This window comes from Heptranchias perlo, chromosome 29, assembly GCF_035084215.1.
Source record: "Heptranchias perlo isolate sHepPer1 chromosome 29, sHepPer1.hap1, whole genome shotgun sequence".
Lineage (NCBI taxonomy): Eukaryota > Metazoa > Chordata > Chondrichthyes > Hexanchiformes > Hexanchidae > Heptranchias > Heptranchias perlo.
Window position 1 is genome coordinate 22,220,459 of NC_090353.1, and position 16,329 is coordinate 22,236,787.

The 16,329-nt window shown below is 41.7% G+C and overlaps 1 protein-coding gene across 5 annotated transcripts in view; it reads right to left on the minus strand.

Annotated features, from left to right (window-relative positions):
- Nucleotides 1-16,329, minus strand: part of mbd3a (methyl-CpG binding domain protein 3a) — a 68,077-nt gene that overhangs the window by 44,395 nt on the left and 7,353 nt on the right. For 2 of the 5 annotated variants that reach the window (XM_067968267.1, XM_067968266.1), the window contains exons 2-6: nt 13,228-13,326; nt 12,274-12,433; nt 10,181-10,318; nt 7,965-8,055; nt 5,135-5,312 (exon numbers count right to left, since the gene is read on the minus strand). In XM_067968267.1, the coding sequence (XP_067824368.1) occupies nt 5,135-5,312; nt 7,965-8,055; nt 10,181-10,318; nt 12,274-12,433; nt 13,228-13,326 (666 nt within the window). The remainder of the gene's footprint in view (nt 1-5,134; nt 5,313-7,964; nt 8,056-10,180; nt 10,319-12,273; nt 12,434-13,227; nt 13,327-16,329) is intronic. The other 3 variants (XM_067968268.1, XM_067968270.1, XM_067968269.1) reach the window with 3 other exon arrangements.

Consider the following 16,329-nt stretch of genomic DNA (forward strand, 5'->3'; position numbering starts at 1 on the left):
CCCGGAAGCCAAGGTAAGTGGCTTCAATTTACTTACGATCGCATGGGGAACCCACCGATTTCACTGGGTGGGTTACCCACGCGCCCAGTCGACCCCCCCGCTGCCAACCCGCCTCCCTCCTAATGTCGGGCCCCTTAAGTTTTAATTTTAAATAAGTTATTCGTTTAAGTAGTTAATTGGTCACTTTTAAAGGTGCAATTTGGAGGTATCAAATAAAATTTAAGATTTACTTGCAACTTAAGGTTCAGGGTTGGATTCCAAGTGCTTGTAAGCATTATTACAAACACTGTTTGATATGCGAATGGGAGATGGTAATGACAATAGCGGCAGGAAAAGATGCAACCCAGGTTTGTGTAACCTCTTCTGGCAGAGGGGATGGGAGGAATAAAAAGAAGCAAATTGCTTGCCAGGGATTGGCATCTATTGCAGGAAAAAGGGCCTAGGAAAAAAAAAAAAATCGACAAAAACTCAACAGTTAACAATCCTTGCTACCCCCACCACCCCCCGCCCCAAAATGAGATCAATGGGAGTTGACGTCAACTTATTCAGGCCAGACCATTAACTGATCCTGGGACGTTCCGGTCTGTACTGTCTAGCATTGCACTGACAAGTGCTTTTACCCACTGGGAGTTGAAATGTGTAGATCTTTGTCTTCACTATTTGGTCAATAATCTGGCAGGGCGAATCACAAGCCCTTCATAGAACCCGTCTGATTTTTATTCCAGTGTGATCTGCATCGCCAGATTACTGCCCAGGCGGTGAAGATAAAAATCTACTCCAATGTTTCATTGTGGGTTCCAGGTGGGAAAAGCAAACAAAATGTGCTTGCACATTGCCTAGCAAGCTGACTAAAATAGCGACACCAATAAACTGACATGGGGCGAGTTTCTGGTGTATTCTCTCACGAGGAAGGTTGCAGATGGTGGAAGGCAACAATTACAAAACCATTGCTTGCATGCTATACATTACTTCTTTTGTGAATATTATGTGATTTAAGCATTTAGAATCAGAAAAAGAATTCTATGCAAAACAAGCTAGAATATTTACTGTATCCCTTTGAATGGTCACAAGTATGCAACTTTTACCACCCAAATCACACATAGCTCACAGGTGAAAATTAGCCACAGTAAATTTCAGGTTTGATAAATGATGGTGGAAGTGACAACACAGGTGTACTAGAGGATGATATAGAACTACTGATGAGTTAATTATAGAATAGGAACTGGTTCTGAAACAATTAATAGCTCTAGTGGATTAGTCACCGGACTCTGATGGCATGCACCCTCAGTGTTGAAAGAAGTCAGAAGAGCTAGCAGAGGCTCTAGCCACAATTTTAAAAAATGTCCTTAATTACACAAATTGTGCTAGGGGACTGGAGAGTAGCCAATGTAACATCCTTGTTCAACAAAGGAGAGAAGGATAAACCAGGAAACTATAGACCAGTTAATCTAATGTCAGTTGGGGCAAACTTTTTGAAGCTATAATTCGAGATCAAATTAGTAAGAAATTAGAAACGCAAGTCATGTAATTAAGAGGTTTTTTTTAAAAAAAGGAAATGACTTGATTGGATAAAGGAAATGCAGATATAGTGTATTTGGATTTTCAGATGGCGTATGGTACAAGGGGAAATGTAGCAGCACGAATAAAAAGCTGGTTGATGGACAGGAAACAAAGAGTTACAGTAAACGGATGCTGCGCAGACGAGAGAAAGTCATGTACCCCAGGGATCAACGTTTGTTCTCTGTATATATAGATGATTACTTGGGTATAGGGAACACAATCTCAAAATTTGCCAACAACACAAAAGTAGGTTTCACGAACTGTAAGGTGGACTGCAAGAGACTTCAGAGGACAGGTTAGTGGATTGATGTCAGATGCAATTTAATGTGGAGGAAAAATGGATGGGAGTGTACTCAATGGAAAGACGCTGAAGGATGTGGATGAACAGATGCCTAGGAGTTCAAATACCAAATCTTTGAAAGTACACGGGCAGGTAAAGTCATAAAAAAGCCAAAGAATGTTGGCTTTTTACAAATAAGAGCATAAAGTACAAGAATAAAGATGAATTTATGAAAAACACCGGATAGAGTAGTGTGTGCAGAGTTGAGCACCCTATTATAGAAACTAGTCAAACCATGACTTGAGAGCATAGATTAATCAGGATGATGCCAGGGATGGGACTCTATAGTTATGAGGAAACTTGAGATACTGGGACTATTTCCATTGGAGCATAGAAGGCTAACAGGAGATTTAATAGGATGATTTTAAAATTAAGAGTTTTTATAAGAGTGAATAGGGAAAGTCTATTCCCTCTTGGAGAGTTGGTGATAAGGGTCATTAATTTAAAATTATCACCAAGAATGCAAGTAGGGTGGTTAGGAGAAATTTCTTTACAGTGGGTTATTGAGAATGCTTTGCCACAGGGAGTGGTTGAGACCACTTGCTTCTTTTAAAGAGAAAGTTGAATAAATATTTGAAACAGAGAAAGATACAAGGCTACGGAGAGAACAGGGCAGTGGGATTCATTTTGGATTGCACTAGCAAAGAGCCAGCTCAGACGCAGAGTCAGATGAGCCCCCTTCTGTGCTGTAAACGTCTATGGCTCATTTAGAAGTGGGACTAATTGCAATTGACTTTACAATGCCAAAAGCAAGTTCATTGTAAATTAGTTTATAAATCAAACTTAGTCCTTGATCCAAATCCAACCCTTCAACCAAAATCACTTGACTATAAGAATGGTATGAGTGTAACTGGCATGCCCATTTTCTAGTCACTGCAAGACAGTTGTAAAAAATAAGAACAACTACAACCCTAGTAAATCATGTTTTCATTTGTCAGGATCCAAGAACTAATGGATCTTAAAAGTCTCCCTTACAGGAAGAGAGAGAATACCTAACTTGTAGTAACTTCATTCTATGGGAAAACCACGTATGATTTATGCACAAGAAAATGTCATAATGTTGCAGATGGGAGATGTCCCATTTGGTCTTCTGTTATAAAAAGACACAGGAACTGCACCACAATTCCAGTTCATTTTGACCTGAAGCTAAACTGAAATTGACACACTATTCATCTCTAACTCCATCAAAAACATTTACATCCCAGCAGCACCTGTGGAGATGGAGAGATGAGTTTGAAGGATCCATAATATTCAAAGAAAGATGATCCTATAAGGTAGGTAATCTTTCTTCATTGAAGCGTCCTTCACACACCAGCAAAAGCATATCAAAGTTGTACCAGTGTGCTGGGTGGGGTAAAGAGATGGCAAAGTCCCTATGGCTGAATTATACAACTACCAGGCCTGAATTTCCAACGGCATTGTTGAGTTCTGAAATTAAATCTGGAAATTTTTAGCAAATGAATGAGGGGCCACGAAGCAGCTATGGAATAAGTAGAATAATCTTCAATCTCCCCTACAAGGTAGTGGCTGTACAGAATTCACTCAACCATCCACTTAGTGCCCATTGCTCAGTCACCAGCTTGCCTAGGGTCTTTGAATCATGGAAAACAAACATCCCAAGTATTACTCAAGTCAGAATGCCACAAATATGACTAAACTACAAGCGTGCATTTAATCAATTCTGCAAGCCAAACCAATGCCAATAGTGTCAATAACATGCATAAAACAGGTTATCCTCCAACAATTCAAACACAAAAGTATCATGAAAAACTCAGATGGCAGCAACACAAATCTAAATACAATTTGATTTTAAACCGATGTCAAATGCTGAGGATACTCCAGAATCTGAAGGATCATCATGAGATAGGACCAATCAATTTCGAACACCAATGCAAAAGTATTTTCCATTTGGTGCTATTATCTCCATTATTGGATGCCCTGTGGGAACTAATCAATGTATTTACCACTGCAGGCTTGAAGCCCTGCTCTAACAATCATCATCTTTCAATAAGCAGGTAACCATAGCCTTCAGGTTTGAATGTATTAGACTCCAAATGAAAGACTAAATCTCTCCTTCTGTGATATCCTGTCTTTGCTCACTGCCAGGAGGACAAGATGTCCAAGGAGGATGGTTTTCCAAACCAATAAGGACCAGGCTAGCTTTGTCACCTTTTGCTCCTTTCTTTTGAATTACCGTACTCATGAACCAGGAAATACATCAAAAGCTTCATGTCCAGGTTGACACAGCCCCTGTCCTGAAGCAGAAATTCAGGAGCTGACAGTTGTCTGGGATGTAAATACACCTATCTTTCTTTAAAAAAACCTTTATTTGGATCTTCTGCTCGTGAAGGCAAATTATGAAAGGACAGACCATCTCCAAGATATATGCCTATCAAGGGAGCAGCCTTTACAGCTGTAAAGTATGGAAGGGCAATCACAGAGGACACTCCTGCAGGATGTCCATCTCTTGTGACCACTACTCGAGACCAAGAACTGAGGTCTTATCGATCCTTATTGGTGCGAAAAGGGTGTTTATGGGGTGTTCAGTAACTGTGCACATTCAGCTGCAGGGAGCTCACAGATAGGTATTGGGGACGGTTATCTGGCCCTTTACTATCAGATACTCGAATAACTTTGCCAGAAAAGCTTACTGTCCATAGTCTGATTTGGTGTTCCCAGGAACATTACAGCTTGCACAGGTTGTAGTTGGAACTTCCTGTAATTGACTATGAAATACAGCTGCTGGATTTTGAATATCTGCTCTTCAGCATAACCACAGCAATCTGGGAAGGAAAATCCCCAAAAAACAATGATCTCACCACCAAGACCAAGAGCAACAGCTCAATTAGGTCCTCAACAAGGGACAGTATGAATTGGCCCTATGGTGCAGATTCTGGATATTTACATGAAGCAGGAGTAGCAGACTAGGTGCAGCATCATCTATCTGCATGTATATGCATAGCACAAAGTTCTCCCAGCCATACACACAGCTATGCAAGCTTGGCTTTACTCCTACGGCAACGTAGCTATGCAAGCTAGGCTTTACTCCTAAGGCATGTGGAGGATGCTTAAATGAATAATAAACATTTTAAAATCATCCAATAATTGTGACTCTACCTTCTGAAAAAAATGCAGTAAATATTCAAATTATTATAGCTGCAGTTCACAATATTTTCATGTTATAATAGTATACTTCAAGTAAGAGTTACTGGGCACAAGAAAATTAGTTCCTACCTAATATCCTCATCTGTGACCATGAAAGCTTTGCAGAGAGGTTGAGAGGTATTCAGCCATACACCAGGATTCTTTTCCACTGCTGCAGACAGCTGGCCAGTGATAGGGTTGGAACTAGTGTGTAAAGCACTCGCTATAGCAGACAACAAAGTTTCATCTGTGCATCCTGGCCCCACACCTACAAAAGAAAATATGCAAGTAGTTTCTTTTAATTTATCATACAGCTTCAGTTATTAATCACAATTTTCTCATGAACCAGACTTTAAGCAATAAGTCTTCTTCCCAAGACCTATGGCACTTGCTTTTCTTAAGTAACTGATTTCCCAGTTCAGATAACTTGAATTAAAAACATTTTATAAGCATGACTGCCAGTTTGTTTAGATGATTAAAGTTAACTGGTAAATGGTTTATGGATCGATGTGTGAAGAGATCACTTTAACTCCTGGACTTTTTTTTTGACAAAGTGACATCCTGATTAAATATTGGAAAGCTCTGAGATACAGTAATATCTGGACTTCCAGAAAGCATTTGATAAAGTTTCACATAGAAAGCTACACAGGCTTAAGACAGTGGGTAAAATATGGGGATGGATAGGAATTGTCTGAAGAGAGAGAAAGCAGTGGATACTAGTTAGGGAGGCAATTGTTGGGATAGTGAGATGTACTGTGTGGAATGCCTCATGGATCAGTGCTGGAGGCCTTTCCATTCCTAATCTACATAAATGACCTGTATTCTTAAGTAAGGTGGTCAAGGTTGCAGCAGAGTCTGATGAAGCAGGCAAGGAATTACAGAAGGACCTAGACAATATGTTTCAAGTGGGTAGAACTATGGCAGATGAAATTCAACATGGATAGGTGCAAGTTCATACAAATGGAAAGAAAAAAAATGGGGGACATACTTAATCAATGGTGTCAACCCAGCAATGGGAGAGACAAGAGATTTGGATGAGCTGAAGCTTACAGAGGGTGGAAGATGGGAGACTGCCCAGGTTACGTTACAGTGGGAGAAGTAAGCAGTCTTTGTGATGGAGGACATAGGGTTGAAAGCCTAGCTCGGGGTTGAATAGGACTCAGAGGTTGCAAACAGTGTGGTTATGCCCGAGACTGTAGCCTGGAAGGAGGGAGAGAAACAGTGGCAATGGTACGGAGTTTGTGGCGGGAGCTGAAGACGATGGCTTCCATTTTAATATTTAACTGGAGCAAACTACGGCTCATACAAGACTGGATGTCATACAAACAGTCTGACAACAGAGGCAGTGGAGGGGTCAAGAGAGATGGTGGAGAGGTAGAGCTGGTGTCATCAGCACATATGTAGAAGCTGACCCCATATCTGCAGATGATGTCACCAAGGGCCATCATATACATGAGAAAGAGGGGGCCATGGATATCATCCTTGGGGGAACTTGAGATAATGGTGCGGGAAGAGAAGCCATTGCTGGAGATGCTTTAGCTACTATGGATAGGTAGCAGTGGAACCAAGAGAGGGCAGTCCCAGTGAGATGGATAATGGAGAAGTGTTGGAGGACGAGGATGATGTAGTCGACTGAGTCAAAGGCTGGAGCGAGATTGAACATAGGAAACATAGGAACAGGAGTAGGCCATTCAGCCCCTCGAACCCGCTCCGCCATTTGATAAGATCATGGCTGATCTGTGACTAATTCCATATACTTGCCTTTGGCCTATATCCCTTAATACCTTTGGTTGGCAAAAAGCTATCTATCTCGGATTTAAAATTAGCAATTGAGCTAGCGTCAATTGAGGAAGACAGGGAGGGATAATGTACCATGGTCGAAGTCAGAGATGATGTCATTTCTGACTTTGGTTAGAGCCGTTTCGATGCTGTGGCACTGATGGAAACCTGATCAGAAAGATTCAAACAGGGAGATATGGGAAAGATAGACATGGATTTGGGAGGCAACAATATCTTTAAGGACTTGAGGAAAGGGAGGTTGGAGATGGGGCAGTAGTTTGCAAGGACTGAGGGGATAACTGTGGGTTTTTTGAGGAAGGGAGGGATGATGGTGCTTTTGAAAGTGAGAGGACAGTACGTGAGGATAGCGAAACATTTACAAATCAGCGAAGTTTAAGTTTGAGGCTATCATTCTGAAGCTGTATACTGATCTGGTCAAGCTGCACCGTGAATATTGCTTTAACTTCTGCTCACTGAGACATGAGGGAACAACAAAGCAGAAAAGCTGCCAAATTCTCCCAGCACTTTCCCAGCTCTGGCTTCAGCCTGTAGTACATTATTTGTTTAAGACTGACACATGATGCATTTGTCCAACTTCTTTGAGGATTGGGGGAGGCAGGCAGGGGTCAGTGACCTGTCATGTTGTTACTCTTTCCCTGTCCTCTCATTAGTGGGTGACCAGGGCATGCAGGCGTGTTGTGTTTTCTGCTGTCATGGGGTAGAAGAAGGAAATGTGTCTGCAGGGGTGATCTGTGCTAACAAAGAGCAGTTATAATTGGGTTGAATTGCAGTGGATTTTGGAGAGTACAGCAAGCTCCTAGAAGCAAAGGAGAGGGTGGGAAAGAGAGTGTTTTAATGCATGCTGTGAAAATTGGTGAGAACCTGCTGGAAGGCCAAAATCTGGCCCTGAGAGCAGCTTGCCTATTTCTGCAGGAATACAAACATGTCATAGCATGAACTTCCAAACTTTTGATTGAATTCAATTTTAGTACACAAAACCAAAACAATAAATTATTTTCAGATGGTTGTGCCTGTAAAGTCACAAACTTCAAATTAATCCACTCGTTTCCACAAGATTTTCAAAAATCTCCTCCCTGACCCCAAATAAGAAAGTAGGCATGATACTAAAATTTGTGTTCACCTTGTAGACCTTTAGGTAAATCCATAGTCTTGATGATTTCTTCTGCAATATCAAAGGCATTCAATCCAGTAAGTTTCTTCTCCCAGAATAACTAAAAGTGTTAAGGAAAAAGAGTAAATATTTTAAAGAGTAAACTGAAAAACTCCAAAGTTTTGTAAATGTGCTACAGATAAATCTGTTAAAGAAACATTTTAATAAGAAACAACAGGATTATCTTAAACTCAAGAGCCATTTAATTTAGATTAGCACAAAGCAAGTTTTGAATAGAAATTGAAGGCAAATAAAAAGGGAAAGGGTTTAAAAACATGAGCGTCCCCCATTGACTTGCTTAGTCAGCAAATGCATAACATGTGGCAATACTAAACCATACAGGTCACTGCTATCCAATGTGTCTGCTGAAAAGCATGCGTGTGCAGAGGCTGGGTGAGGACAGAATTGAGCACAGAAGCAATATCCTGCTTGGTCAAATAGCCTGCTAACACTCTCTAGATTTACACATGAAGAATCCTCATATAGGGTGTTCCTAATACACGTCACAGGTCACGTAACGCGCCATGTTGGAGTACAAGTGTGTTGTATCTGCAAATGTTCCTTGTTATTGCTAAAAGGAAAATGTGCGATCATACCTGATTTATATTGAAGGAATTTTTTTTTAACACCACTTTCTTTTCTGCTTCCATCTGTCTATTGACCCATAGTTAAGATGATGAGTTCTCTGTTAGTTCATAAGCAGTAGGAGGTGGCATAAACTCCTTGAAGGGTAACGCAAAACGTGACCATTATGAACATTGGTTATTTTATTCTGTCGGTTCTAGGGGACCTGTCTGGATATTTGATGGGGGCTGATTGTGTTTAGGAACCTGTCGTGAGAGAGAGCCGGGGCCCAACTGTATATTGCAGGCTTATTTAGTTAAGCCGAAGCGGGTTTGAAGGTGCAACCAGTCAGAACACTGCTCACTCCAGTATGATGGGACAAGGATTCAAATTGTCCGTAATGGCAGTGGCCTGTGAGCGGGATACCAAGGCACTCAGGGAGGAGGAGAGAGAGGCAGCGGGTGAGCGAGATGAAACGTGCTAACAGGAGCCGTTTGGGGCCGAGATATTGGGCAGTGGTGGTGCTGCCGCCGTCGTCGCAGGGGTGGCTCTGTGTAGGTCCGATTTGGGTGGGCGGAGAGGGGCACAAGCTGCTCCACTCTTGCACTCTTTCATCATTTTTAACAGTTTCTTTTTCTGGGAATGGATTTGCATCGAACAATCAATCAGTGTTTAAATTTCAGACGTGGTACAAAAAACCTCCCGGCTGACACTTTGATGGAGACACAGTCCTGCTAAAATTTCTCTCATTTTCCATTTACTGAATTTCTGATATGAACGGTTCCATTTGGAAAAAAAAGGTCTAGCAGCAGTCGGCATCTGTAGCATTTTAACCTGACCCCATACCTAATGCCTGACAATCCGAGTTTATAGTTTAATTTTCTACTTCATCCATATTAACTACGCTGCGTGGTTAATAGTTGTGCTAAAGGGCGTTTACTTGCTTTTTTGGTGTAAAATGAATAATTTCCAGCGGATGCAGTACTGAGAGTTAATTCTTTGTCCTCCACGATGTTACTGACATAATTTTTTTCTTCATTATAAGTTCATTAATGGGAACATGGTGTTTTGTAGCCTGTAATTATAAGATGATTACATTTGTCCAACAGAAACATAGTTCAGCTCAAATGTATAGTTCAGTAGACTGCACCGATCCTATTTCCAAGGCTTTTGCTGAGCTCCAAAAATACACTTTTTCTGCAATTTCTCCTCCCCCACCCCAGCTCACGTACACATAATGGGTCCCTAAATACAACCAGCCCCAGTCAAATATCCAGACAGGTCCACTAAGCTGCAAATATTTTCTGTTTAAGGAGGGGAGGGAAAGGGAAGGAAACCTAAAGAAAGCTGTGGCTGAGATGCTGAACGCTTGTGATACAACATGGCTACTGGAAGTTATCGAGTGATGTCATTAGGAACACCCTATAGGCAAGGTGCCAGAATGTTGCTGGTGCCACTAAAACAGTACCTCCGGGAAGTGGGGGGGGGGGGGAAAGGAGAAAAAACTAATATAGACAACATCAATTACATATTCATAAAATTTAGAGGAGAAAAACAAAAGTTGTTGAAATACTGTATGAAATTTGCACCAATCTACAAGTAAAGTACTAAACATCAGCTACCTGCCGTGGCTGTTCTACAGCTTTCTGTGGATCCATTTTTACTTTGTTGTTGGGGTGGTTGGTCACTTTAGTAACTGGTTGCTTGAAAATTGATGCCGTCTGTCTAACAGGTAGTGAAGTAGTCAGATCTGGTTTGCCCTGTAAAAATTAATGGTTCTTGAGTATGGATAATTTAACAAATGGAGTTAGGGTTAGGTGGCCACTGAATAAATGTGTCTGAGCTGGAACCAGGAACAACTTTATACATTTTAAAATATGTGCTATTGAACACTTTTCATCAGAATCCAGAGATTAACTTTAAATCTTAAACTTGTGGTCAGATTTCACATATAAAATATACAAGATTAAAAACTTTGAGACACTACTATGATGCACAGTTCTATATTGCCATATGATTATGTTATTATATTACAAATACAAACAAATTCTGTATTGTGTTTCTCTAGTATTAAGTTACCAAAACAATTCAGTACATAAGGAGAGTTCAGCAGCTTTGGATTTTCCACAGAGATAATGATTTCTTGTTGAGTGCCCTAGCATTCAGTAGTGTAGAACAAGGTCCAATAATCTGCAAATTCCCTACTGATTTCAGTGGGGTCTCAAGTTAGTTTGTCATCTATTTTCTTAACTGATCTGACAGTTCTGCTCTCCATTTGTTTATTTTTACACTTCACCCACCGATTTTCCCCTCTGCTGCAAAGTGTGCATGGGCAAACAGAATCATGCTCAGCTATGATGCCCTCTACCTTCAAATGCTCGCTGAAAGTCAACACCATCATATTGGAGCAATGGTCAGTCTTGAGAGATGGGGAGAAAATTTAAAAAAGGGGGGAAAAAAAGTGACCATCCTTTCTTAAGCTTATATTCGTGAACCTAAACCCATTCAATATAGATGCTTTATGTAAAATATGCAAGGTTACACTTATCTCTTCTTGCAACTTTTTATTGCCCATCAGCCGTCACCCATGTGTTGGCTCCTGTGTTGCCATTGCAGTCTTGCTGCATCAATTTTTGGAGCACTATGGCAATCTAAAATGAAAAGGGACAACACCAGTGGACACTAAGTCCCTGCTGCCCAACTTCAATGAGCCCAGTGAGGACAGCATACAATTAAAATGTTAAAATTACCAGGCTCAACATCAAAAATCAAAGTGAAGATTCATCAACCAGCACCTCCACATCATCTTTAAGAATGACCTCTATTTTTACATTAAAAAATTATACTGTTGGGTTTAGACCTACAGAGTTTGAGTATTCCTTCAACAAAATGAAGATAGTGATCTACTTTTAATAATGGGTTATCCTATGTGTTGACAGGTAATGCTTTCTGATGCTCAGTCCAACTAATTATGTCAGTACTGCAATTCTAACTTCAAAGTAACAGCTAAAGTACCCAAGCAGGCAGTTGGTATCAGAAGATAAAAAGTCAGAGGTTATTCTTACTGGCCAGGATGATCTTGTAGTAGGTGGGCCATTTTGGTTGAGGAAAATGAAATATAGGACTGCTAGTCCAGGAATATAGTTCATTCCCAGAGGACAGAATGAGTGTTAACATGAAAAAAAATCATTATATCGTATGTAAATGCCAGTGCATGCTGATATTTCTAGTTTCCTCAAACATTTCCACCAGTAGTATCAGGTTACACACGATTGAAGATATCCGATTTTCAAAATTGGTAAGTTGCTGATCTTAACCATACCAAATGATGGCCAGGGGCTTCACCAAAAAGAAAGGAAAAACGTTCCATATTTCAGGCTATTCGCACACTTTCAAGCAGCTGGTGAATACAGTCAGCAATGGCAGAGGCCTGGAAGTAGGTCTCCAAGGCTTTCATTGGCATGCCAAGCTCAAATAAGTTAAACCACTCTGAGGTTTACAGAGCAATTTCACTTACTCTACTTGAAGGAGCATGGGTAACATGACTTGGGCTTGGACAGACATAAAAGAATGGAGTCCATTTGGCTTCCAATCTTAGAAATATAGACTCCAATTGAGTTGATAAAATCAGTATCGGGGATTAAAGCACACGGATCATTCTTCAAATCACTGTGAAATACGATAAACTGGTGAAAATGTTGAAATCCTCAAATACCTTGACCTGGTTGGCAGAGTCGAAGCGCAGCCTCTGTCTGTTCTTGTTCAGTTTGCTGATCAGCATTTTCCCTGTTCGGAAATCAAAACTGCTCAGATCCATAGAGTTCCCCAGGTACCGCGCAAGCTGTGGCTTGCTTCTGAACTTCTTTCCACTTGGGCTAAAATGATGCAAAAAAAAGTGTTTCTTAATGCATAATACAAGACAATGCCACAATTATTTTTAAACTTAACTTTCAAAGCAATTAAAACCTACTAACATGGCACATATACAAGTGCAAGAAAGGTAGACATGCTACTGAAACCATTGTTCTACAGGGTCGCAGATAACACTACCAGTCAACTAAACAGCAATCTAGTATGAAAGCCACTTGCTGATCTAATGGTATGTTATGATCATTTTTTATCATCTACTTTTCAGTTTTAGGTTAGGGTATCAGTCATGACAGTCTAAGAGAACATGTAGAATCTACACTAGTGGGCATCACTAATAATTAACCTGCTGGTGTGGCACAGTAGCACATTTTGGAGCACTCAACTTTCCACATAACAAGATGCTGATCACAGCCATGCAAAGTAATGGCCAGGAGCTTCACCAAAGGGAAGGGAAGAGAAAAAAAGTGCCATTTCTCAGGCTATTCTCACACACCTCCAAGCAGCTGTTTATACAGCAGCAATGACAGAGGCCTGGAAGCAGAACACCACAACATTTTCTCAGCCAGGAAAGGTGAACTGCGCAGGGAGACTTCAAGGGAAAAATATAATAATAAAGCTGAAAGTCGAGGAAATTAAATTTGTAACAACATTTACACAGTCCCAGAAACTCTAGAACTTCTACAGTGTTAGTCGTTTGGACCCATGATCCCCACATACCAATCTCCTGATCTCAATCACGCTAGAGAAGGAGAAGGTGTCACACGCTTCCCCATGGGGAAGAAAAAGGACTCTCACGCACCTCCTAGTGGACAGCTCAAGAGCTACATTGGCAGAGGCCTGGTAGCAGATCACCTGCCTCTCTTCTTGGCCAGGGAATGGTGCGTGATGTACAGGCAACCTAAACAAGAGGGGAGAAACACAATTTAAAATGGGGGACGGAAATGGAACATAATTAAGCATTTTGAATTCTTCCCACCCCATCACCTTCACTGAGATAACTCCAGAATTTCAGAATGATAGCACTTTAGACAGCAAGGGATTGGTCTAATAGTAATTTAAAATGACAAATAATGCCAATAAATAAACATGTATATTTGAACTATTCTTTTGCTGGAAATATTTCTCTCAACCATCAGCCTAATTTCCCAATGTATTTAAGATCTGTACTGATCAGAGGTCTAGTTAGAAGCATTTGGGCTTCCTACTCACCAGAAATTTAAAATCTCAAGACGAGACCTGCATGCGCATATCAGAGAGGCATGGTCTTGCATTTTCATCCATACACTTCAATGTCTCTCAGCGAGACTCCCAATGCTGAATATTACTTACTGTGGATGACCTGACAAATGGGGAAGAAACCTTCTGAATGGAGTAAATCAGTCATAACTACTGACACTGTACTGCAATTCTCATTTAAAAAACAAAAAAACCCTATAGTTTTCAACTTCACACAAAGAAATTAAACACACATACAAACTGCAGAATTTCCCAATTTAATCAACTGCCAAAACCTTACAATCCAATCATGAAGGCTTATTTGCAAACATCAAGCATCAATGATAGAGCATACTGACAGCTGGGGCTGGCAATGAAGGCAACTACCAGTACAAACAAAACTGACTGAATTGAATAATGCAACCCCACCCCCCATAATGGATTATAAAACAGACTAGTGGATCTCCTATGGCATTGTTCAATGAATCAGAGGATATGCTGTTTAACAATTGGGGGTTATGCCATGAAACACACAGTATTTTTCAGGGCTACTGACTTACTAAGTCTAATTGTATTCAGGAACTTTTACCCTATATTTAAAAAAAGATAGAATTTCACAATACTGTCCATTTTTCTGCAAAAACTGTAAATCAACAGTCTTAATTGTTATATGTTCCTTGCACTCAATTTTTATCATGAACCATTTTGAAATTCCGGGATCTTTAGGAAGACTACAACTAACCAAGTGGGAGGAAAGTACTTGGTGTTTAGCAACACTGGAGGAACAGTAGTTTGAGGTGGGGGGGGTCCCAGAATTTGGTAGAATAGGGAAGGGGGTTCTGATAATTTGTTGCACCAGAGGGAGAGGCGGCTTTAGGATTTGCAACGAGAGAGAGAGCAGGTCCTGGAGTTTAACACCACTGGGTTTGACTGCATTACAACAACAACTTGCACTTATATAGCCCCTTTAAATGTAGCAAAACGTCCCAAAGTGCTTCAAAGGGGCATTACCAAACAAAATTTGACACCGAGCCACATAAGGTGATATTAGGACAGGATCAAAGAGGTAGGTTTTAAGGAGCGTCTTAAAAGGAGAGGGGAAGAGAGGCGGAGAGGTTTAGGGAGGGAATGCCAGGGCCTAGGCAGCTGGAGGCAAGATCGCCAACAGTGGAGCGATTAAAATCAGGGATTTGTAAGAGGCAAGAATTGGAGGAGCACAGAGGTCTTGTAGGGTCATAGGGCTGGAGGAGGTTACAGAGATAGGGCGTAGAGGGGCCATGGATGAGAATTTTAAAATCGAGGCGTTCTTGGACTGTGAGCCAATGTAGATCAGTGAGCACAGGGGTGATGGGTGAATGGGACTTGGTGCGAGTTAGGATATGAGCAGCAGTTTTGGATGAGCTCGAGTTTATGGAGGGTGGAAGATGGGAGGCCGGCCAGAAGAACATCGGAATAGTCAAGTCTAGAGGTAACAAAGGCTTGGATGAGGGTTTCAGGAGCAGATGAGCTGAGGCAGGAGCGGAGGAAGTCTTGGTGGAGCGGATAGGTGGTCGGAAGCTCACCTCAGGGTCAGATAGGATGCCAAGGTAGCGAACGGTCTAATTCTGCCTCAGACAGTGGTCAGGGAGAGGGATGAAGTTGGTGGCTAGGGAATGGAGTTTGCGGCGGGGACTGAAGACAATGACTTTGGTCATCTCAGTATTTAGTTGGGAGAAAATTTTTGCTCATGCAGTACTAGATGTCAGACAAGCAGTGTGACAAATCAGAGACAGTGGAGAGGTCGAGGGAGGTGGGGATGAGGTAAAGCTGGGTGTCGTCAACGTACATGTGGAACCTGACGTCGTGTTTTCGGATGATGTCACCGAGGGATGAGAAATAGGAGGGGGCCAAAGATAGATTCCTTGGGGGACTCCAGAGATAACAGTGCAGGAGCAGGAAGAGAAGCTATTGCGGGTGATTCTCTGGCTATGACTGAATAGATAAGAATGGAACCAGGCAAGCGCAGTCCCACCCAGCTGGACGACGGAGAGGCGTTGGAGGATGATGGTGTGGTCAACCGTGTCAAAGGCTGCAGACATGGAGATGGATGAGGATGGATAGCTTATCACTGTCACAGTCTCTCAGCATGTCGTTTGTGACTTTGATAAGGGCCGTTTCAGTATTGTGGCAGAGGCGGAAACCTGATTGGAGGGATTCAAACATGGAGTTGCAGGAAAGATGGGCATGGATTTGGGAGGCGACACCATGTTCAAGGGCTAGAAAGGAAAGGGAGGTTGGAGATGGGGCAGTAGTTTGCTAGAATTAAGGGGTCAAGGGTGGGTTTTTTGAAGGGGGGGGAAATGATGTCAGATTTGTAGGGTAGGGGGACAGTACCTGAGGAGAGGAAACCGTTAACAATATCAGCTAACCGGGGGGGGGGGGGGGGGGGGGGCAGGAAGGAAAGTTGGGATGTCAGCAGTTTGGTGCCAATAGGGTCAAGGGAGCAGGACATGGGTTTCTTGGTCAAGATGAGCTCAGAGAGGGCATGAGGGGAGATAGGAGAGAAACTAGAGAAAGATGGGAGTTCAGGGCTAGGGCAGGAGGGAAACTGTAGAAGTTTGGCTTGGTGGGCTGGGGAAGGGAGGAAAGTGGCAGAGGCAGCTGAACGGATGGTCTCAATCTTAGTGACAAAGAAGTCCATGAGCTT